Source organism: Neltuma alba, unplaced genomic scaffold (assembly GCF_004799145.2).
Source record: "Neltuma alba isolate B1F8T4 unplaced genomic scaffold, ASM479914v2 tig00010342_pilon, whole genome shotgun sequence".
Taxonomy (NCBI): domain Eukaryota; kingdom Viridiplantae; phylum Streptophyta; class Magnoliopsida; order Fabales; family Fabaceae; genus Neltuma; species Neltuma alba.
The window spans coordinates 475611-483875 of record NW_021635252.1 but is presented as its reverse complement, the minus strand read 5'-3'; the positions used below and the strand labels follow the sequence as shown (position 1 = coordinate 483875).

General features: G+C 33.9%; 1 protein-coding gene across 1 annotated transcript; it reads right to left on the bottom strand.

Annotated features, from left to right (window-relative positions):
- Positions 1-974: 974 nt before the first annotated feature.
- LOC114755818 (uncharacterized) lies at positions 975-4993 on the bottom strand. Its single transcript, XM_028944695.1, has 3 exons — positions 4549-4993; positions 1964-2201; positions 975-1356 (listed from the first exon to the last, which is right to left on the bottom strand). The coding sequence occupies exons 1-3, from the start codon at positions 4873-4875 to the stop codon at positions 1208-1210; spliced, it is 714 nt and encodes a 237-aa protein (XP_028800528.1). The 5' UTR covers positions 4876-4993; the 3' UTR covers positions 975-1207.
- Between the last annotated feature and the right edge of the window lie 3272 nt (positions 4994-8265).

Below are 8265 nucleotides of genomic sequence, written 5' to 3'. Positions count from 1 at the left end.
ATTAAGAAGCACACTCCATACTTTGCTCAAACGAAAAAAAGTCACATTCCATACCAAAATTTTCAAGGTTTCTGTCTTTGTTTAATGCTTAACAAGCCATGCATTCAGGACATTCATTTCCTGACCAACATGGTTGAGTTTAGTAAAAAGATGTTAGCTCTTTACAATATGACAAATCAAAATTTAAATTTCTATTAAAAGAAGTGCACATATTTAGTGCATTACAGTACTTCAAACATGATTGTTTTTAATAAACACATCTGTGCCTAAGAGAAAAAAACCAGTTTTAGCTCATGAGCCCAAGTACTCAAATTTTGTCATTTTCTTGACTTTTCAGAACAAAAATTGATATAAGAAATTTCGATAAAATATTTCTTTTAAAAAAATGGGCATACGGATATTAGCTCGGGTCCTTTTTTTTTTTTTGGAGTTTATTAAGATCAGACCTCAAAATCATTTTATCCCAAACAAATCCTGATTTTTAAAGGTCAGCCCTTGAATGAGCCTAAATAGACCCAACAAGCCCAACTCATATTTGGCAACTTTAGTTTAAAGAAATTAAGAAACATAATTATATAGTTGAAATGTCCATAATATTTGAGAACGAGACTCTTAACATTCCATCTCATCTCATACATGGCATTATACCCCAAAGCCCCGAATTGAAGCATTTGGGGTATTCATTTCCTATAATTTCCAGTTGTAGAATCATATTGATTAATTCTCTTCTTTATGTATTCATAACTTTTAGGATTAGTCTTCAATTTTTCAAGCCGATTAAAAAAAAAAAAACAGTTCACTATTGTAATATTCATTAATTTTATCTTACTTTCAAAATATTTTTCAAGAGAACTAAATTTAATCAACCTCAAGGAACCTAGATTAACTATACATTGATAAGAACACATGACATGCAACACAAAATCGACAACATCAGTGAGCTGGATTTTTTTTTTTTAAAAAACTTTTGTGCGTGGAAAGAAAACCCACTATTTTATTCGAATCACACAAAACATCAAACTACCAAACCATCTCTTGCTCATTGGTGAAAATAAACAAAATCACAGGCGTGTCAGATCCAGGGGGATTATGGACAACACATCACACTAGTTTGGACTTTGGTCTACTGGAGACGATGCCTTCTCAAAAAGCATGCACAGAAGCAGCAATATACAGATTTGTGCATAACTTCTCTGGATGATAAGCTTCAATCTGAGTCCAAGTTTTCGATCTTGAGAGGATGCCGAGCATCGGCATAATTTGTTATGGCAGAGCTAGTCACAGTCAAGAATTGTTTAGCCAGTTCAAAGCCCTTTCTGGTAGCCAACCACAAGGTGCAGAAGAATCCAACCCAACCTGATTCAGTAGTTTCAATATTTTCAGAAAAGGGCGGCAACCAGAAACATTGTAGTATTAATATTAGCCCAAAAGAAAGGCAACATGATAGAAAATCCCTCAGGGGAAGCCTAAAACATCATCTAATGGAAGAGAGAAAATGTTGTTGCGGTGGAATTGTATGGCGATGCCAGAAAACTTCCTCATGGGTAATTATCTGCCCATATATAAGCCTAATAAGAAAGTTCGATAACTGGCCCTTTAGAAGCACATATGCCTAGTATTATTGAAACTAATGCAAATTTGTAGACATTGGTTCCTTACAAGCGCATGTGCCTAGTATCACTGAAATTAGTGCAAAACTGTAGACGTTCATTAAGCTAACAAAGCCTATTTTAATTTGTTTACTCTTAACGACCAGATGTTACTTCTTGTAGGCTAAACCTTAACTCGGCTGGGCACAGCATCAATCAAGCATAGTCATTAACCTGTTGTATCACTTAAATTCCTATTTAGAATTACAAATTTATAAAGGCACATATGCCATGAAATAGTTAAAAAAAAAATTAAGCCAGAATGCCAGATCAGATTACTATAAAGGAATTTAAGCGATCAATCAACTTCTTACCTGTAGTTACAAGTATAGCCACAATTGCCCAAAATGAAGCCGTACAAATAGCAAATATGGCTATTGACAATGCTCCAATATATATAGCTGTTACAGATGCAAAGAAAAGTGCCAAGAATCCTCCTGCTACTGCCAAAGACACAAAAAGTGAAATAACAATGGCATTGAAAGTTGCAGCCAGAACCAAAAGCAGAAAGACAAACAACCCTGTCAAAGAAACAAGAGTGATCGTCCCAACCTGCAACAAACAGGGAAGCAAATTGAAAACCAAATGAGATATACAACATCCAAAGCAATAGAAAAATAAAATTAACATACTATATTTTCTTGATATTACAACTTCACAGAAGATGGAAGTCTTCTGCCAAACAATGTCCTTTCAGAGAGGCAATTATTTATTTATTTATTTATCATGCATGGGTAGTAGAAACAATTCATGTCAACATTGTAATTACTAAAGGTTGAGAACAGATGATATCAAAACTGACAACCAAACCTTTTTCCATGTCACCCAGCATGGAAAGGAAACAATTAATAACTCCCTCTTGCATATGAATGATTGGAATATAATCCCTCTATGAGCATCATTCTCATTATTTAAAAAGAATAAGAAGACCATAATTTTTTAAACCGGACTGCAAATTTATGCTTGAGGAAACAGGTTGGAAACATTTCAATACATTTTTGACTTCATAAGTAACCCACCATGTCAATGTCTGACATATTAGCTCCGTTGTGAAATATGCTATCTTTTTGGTCAAAAAAAAAAAAAAGAAGCTATCCTTCTGTCAATCTTCTTAAAAGAACACTCAAACAATGAAAGTGCCAGATGACCTATTCCTACATATGAGTTGTAGTCCTGTCTCGACTTGTGTGAAAGCACCTTTTTTTAAGTGCTTTTAATGCTTCCCAAACTCCCCATAGTCTCCATCAGTAAAGCCCAAGTACAACAAGAACATTAGCACAATCCGTGTACTTCTTGATAGAATAGGCTGGACGACAAATTGATTTGCACCGCTTATGGCAATAACATGAACTCTTGTTCCCAATATTTTACAAGAAAATCCTTCAACCAAAAATAAATAAATTACAGGCAACAGAGAAGCACAACGCAGGAATCTTAGGTAGGCAATAGTTGGTTTTGTGGCTATGAAGTATAGGATGAGCAAGATGATGTTTGAACTTTGAAATTGCACGGAGGCAATAAAGACGTCCTAAGGTCTACATCGTCATAGGTAATATGGTGAAATCACACATAAGCACAAATCATGCATTTAGTACCCATGAACTTAAGGAAAGTTCCAATTCAACTGCTCAATGAGCCAACCAAAAATTGAAATTTAAAATAGCAAAAGTATGTTAAATATGAAAATGGATGGTAACATCTCATAGGTGACTTCAAATCTAGAAATGCAGCATCACATCATATCAGGCTTGGAAATAAGACATACGGAAAAAAAATAATAATCAGGCAAATCTTTCCACTGGTTTTGTTAAGAGAGGGTAAAAATATCATTAGATAATTGAGTTAAACTCTATAAATAGGGTCTTAGTGCACAGGTTAAGGGTGTGAGATAATGTAATCTTCACCATAAAAAGGGGAGGTTAACTTGGGTCCCACGTTAAGAATCCTCATAGGTTATGGGGTTTGTTCATCACCCTTGTGTAAGGGATGATTAGTGTTAACCCAAGTGTGTTACAATAATTGTATGAGCATGTGCTCTATCATGAATAATACATTTGATTTCCATCTTTCTTCTTCTTATTTCTCTCAAATCCCTAAAGTTGACTGGTTTCAAAAAGGATCCTGTAGTTCAGATTTCTAGCATCTCGATCTTACCATATAGCAGAGTTATCAAACTTCAAATCTAATTGGAACTGCAATGACAATCAAATAACATTCTTTCTTCACTCGAAGGTGGGTAAGCTGTGGGGTGGAAAAAGGTTTGTGAATAAATGAAATAAAATTGTATTTCCGTTTTCAAAACACTCATTCTCACTTTGGCAGCTTGAGAACGGGGTATACATGCTTATGGGTCTTCAGAAAAACAATTAGCCAGAAGTATCTTTCCTCAAGAACATATTTCTCCAAGAGCTTTAAATAACAAAGATATGGTGGTCATTGCACAAGGATGAATCCCTCACTAATTTTTCAGGAACAATTTGAACATTTGATCCCTAAAACTTAAGCCGAAGCGATTTTACTAACATATGTAACACTGTAAAGCACATCTAGTGGCTTCCTCCGTTGTTGCCATGCTTGCATTAAGCATACAAACATTGTAGTGAGAACCAAAAAATTGATAAACCGAGTATCCCCCATAAATCATAAGCTCCACAACCAAACTTACAGTGAATCAAATTCAATATCAAATTCCACAAGGTATTCGCCTAAGATTCACGGAATCCACCACATGCACAAACAAGATTCAATTTGTGACTTACAAGACATAAGCGACCACCAATACTTACAGAGATGACAAGGAGACACCACATGGGCAAACAAGATTCAATTTAAAACCTCACATAAACAATGCATTACGAAGTTTGTGATGCACAACACAAAAGCGACCACCAATACTTACAGAGACGACAAGGAGAGCCCGGAGAGGGCTGCCTTGGCGGGTCCACAGAAGAACATCCTGACTTGTGTTTCTAGAAGCCTCAGGAATGCGAGAAGCGTATTGAGAGACGGAGGTCTTGATCCGGTGCAGCAGTGGTGCCCTGTTGTTTCCCTGATCAGCGACCAAAATTGCGGAAACCATATGGTGAAGGATTTCGTACAATGTCTCCCTCTCCTTGGCGTAGCCACCCTTTGTCGCCGGAAAGGTTCCATCAACGTCTTTCTCTGCGGCGACCTCGACGTATGCTCCGTTCGGCTTGGGATTGACCGTTTCATAGGACTCCGCCATTTTCAGTGCAGACTGGGGAGATCGTAGAAGATGGAAACGAAAATGGAATAACGGTAAGAATTTGGAAAGGACGATCAAGATGGGAGATTGACATGCACTTGAGAACCCAGGCTGGTCCTCTCCTAAATTTACTCATTAAGGTCAGATTTTGATACACACGTGGGCTATGATCTGATTTCGTGGCCGCCAATCCTTCAAACAACTGCTACCTTCTGTGCCAAATGTAAGAGGCAGCAGGCGATACAAAAAAAGTAAATATAAGAGATAGGGTTAAGGAGCATCTAGCACCCCAAGTATTTTACCAGGTGCATCCAGTGACCTAAAGTAATTTATGGTGCAATTTTGTCCTCAAAGTAATTAAAATGGTGCACCGGTATCCCATGCTAACAGATCTGTTACTTTGACCGTTAAATTGATGAGTCAGCACAAGTTTGACCAAAATAATCTGACGTGGCATGTCTAATAAGCAGATGATGTGGAATATTTTCGGGGTTAAGGTGCATCCAGCACCCCCAAGTATTTTTCCAGGTACACTCAGTGGCTTAAAGTAATTTATGGTGCAATTTTGCCCTCAAAGTAATTAAAATGGTGCATCGGTATCCTATGCTAACAGATCTGTTACTTTGACTGTGAAATTGATGAGTCAGCACAAGTTTGATCAAAATAATCTGACCTGGCATGTCTAATAAGCAGGTGATGTGGAATTTTTTTCGTCTGCCACTACTTTGTTTTCTCTGTTCAGTAAATGCTCTCTTCGGCTCTTGGAATTTTTTTCAGAGTAAGAAATTTTTTCAGAGATACTCCGCTGGTCCTATTTATAGGGTAGAGAGAGAAGATATTTTTTGGTCCTATTTATAAGGCATTAAGAGAAATTTTTTGTATGGATGTACAAATTTACCCCTCATTTATTATTGTATTGACTTTGTTTATATGAGGTATAACGTATATTAAATAGGGATAAAGTTGAAAAGTTATTAAAATTTAAATGAGAGTTAATAAAATTTAAGGTTTTCCTTGGTCTGTGTGAAACATGCTGGAAGTGCCTTATAAATAGGATCAGAAGAGTAATATTCAGACAAAACAATGGAATTAACAAGAAAAGCCATGTCACTTGCTTATTAGACATGCCAGGTCATATTATTTTGGTCAAACTTGTGCTGACTCATCAATTTCACAGTCAAAGTAACAGATCTGTTAGCATAGGATACCAGTGCACCATTTTAATTACTTTGAGGGCAAAATTGCACCATAAATTACTTTAGGCCACTGGGTGCACCTGGAAAAATACTTGGGGGTGCTGGATGCACCTTAACCCCAAAAAAATTCCACATCACCCGCTTATTAGACATGTCACGTCAGATTATTTTGGTCAAACTTGTGCTGACTCATCAATTTAACGGTCAAAGTAACAAATCTGTTAGCATGGGATACCGGTGCACCATTTTAATTACTTTGAGGGCAAAATTGCACCATAAATTACTTTAGGTCACTGGGTGCACCTGGCAAAATACTTGGGGGTGCTGGGTGCACCTTAACCCTTTAAGATATTAATTTATTTTATCTTTTAAATTTATTGTACTACCTCTTATCCTAATTATAAGAGTTAGTTGACTAATTTGAGAAGATTAAAAAAATAAGTTAAGTTAGTTATTTATAATAAATAGGTATTATCTTTCCTAAAATATATTTACTAATCAAGTTTATTGGCTAAAACTACCATTATTAGAGGGACTATCTTAGAAAAAATACATAAATATGATAGACAAAATGAATTGGAGTCTTATAATTAGGACCAAAATAAAATTCAAACGAGATCTTCTAAATATAAGATATCAATCTACTTTGTCTCTCATATTTATTCATTTTTTTAAGATAATCCTTTTAATAATGATAGTTTTAACCAATAAACTATATTAGTAAGGATATTTTAAGAAAGAAAATACCTATTTATTATAAATAACTAACTTAACTTACTTTTTTAATCTATTCAAATTAGTCAACTAGCTTTTATACTACCTCTGGTCCTTAATAGAAGACCTCGTTTGACATTTATTTTGGTCCTAAATATAAGACCCTAATCTATTTTGTCTCTTATATTCATTTATTTTTTCCAAGATAGTTATTCTAATAGTAGTCGTTTTAATTAGTAAACTTAATTAGCAAGGATATTTTAGGAAAGATAATATATATTTATTACAAATAAATAACTTAACTTATTTTTTTAATCTATTCAAATTAGTCAACTAACTCTTATATTTAGGACCAGAGGTAATATTTAGGACAAAGGTAGTACATAATTGAATAGGAATAATTTTTATAAAAAAAAGTCAACACAGATTTGTTATAAATAATTAACTCAACTAATTTTTTTTAATCTTTTTCAATTAATTATCTAGCTTTTATATTAAAAGTAAAAAATTATTTTTTTGTGCGCTCCTGAATTTTTTTTTCCGCCAAAGTTATAAGTACTAAAAATATTTTTTTTATTACTAGATGCACATAAAAAAATATTAAAGATACTAAATGCATCAAAAAATATTTTAAAGTGTTAGATCACTAAATACACTACAAAATATTTTATGGTATTAGATATACGTGAGAAAATATTTTAAAATATTGAATCCAGCTTAACTCAATTATATATTCCTATCATTTTATAAAAGGCTACTTTAGGGGTTGAAAGCGATATTTATAGTAAGATAACTAATTTACATATTTTAAAAAAAGAGTTATTTATAAAAATGTGTGCTGACCTTTTTAATAATTTATACTGGAAGTTATTTATATTGAAAGTTATCCCTATTAATTGAATGCATCAATGAGTATAACAAAATAAAGATAACTTGGAAAAAATAATAAATGTAACAGAAATAGAAATATTTTTTGTCATTTTTGGTCATCTTCAAATTTAATTTATCCTAAATTCATTTTATGATTAATACAAAATAAAGAAACAAATGTACTCATATATATTATATTGTCATCTTGTTAAAGTCAATTTATGCCAATCTGTACAAACGTTACACTACGCAAGAACATGCCTTGACCAATGGAAGAAAATCCCAGCCCTTTACTCTTAGCATGGCAATGCCTCAAATACAAGAAACACTCTTATGCCTCGAGAGTGTGATGATGATTATCTTCTCTTCTTCAAATGTTTTCTTAAAAAAGGAAAAATATATGAACATCAGGAAGCATTTGGTACGCTTATGTCTCACATGCTAAGGCATTTTGAATACAATCATTACAATATAAAATGTCATAGAATGATACGATTCAATTTTTTTCCAAGAGGCAAGTTACAAATGGTGGAATATGAAATCCCATTTTATGGTACTGTCTCATATCATGATATCATTCTATGACATTCTGGTATTTGGATAGCACTTG

Bases quoted from the DNA above. Each gene is read 5' to 3' on its own strand.
- LOC114755818 (XM_028944695.1), bottom strand. From the start codon at position 4,875: ATGGCGGAGTCCTATGAAACGGTCAATCCCAAGCCGAACGGAGCATAC. The intron at 2,202-4,548 runs GTAAGTATTGGT...TGTTTGTTGCAG, and splicing joins GGGCTCTCCTTGTCGTCTCT to GTTGGGACGATCACTCTTGT. The intron at 1,357-1,963 runs GTAAGAAGTTGA...CTACTGAATCAG, and splicing joins GGCTATACTTGTAACTACAG to GTTGGGTTGGATTCTTCTGC.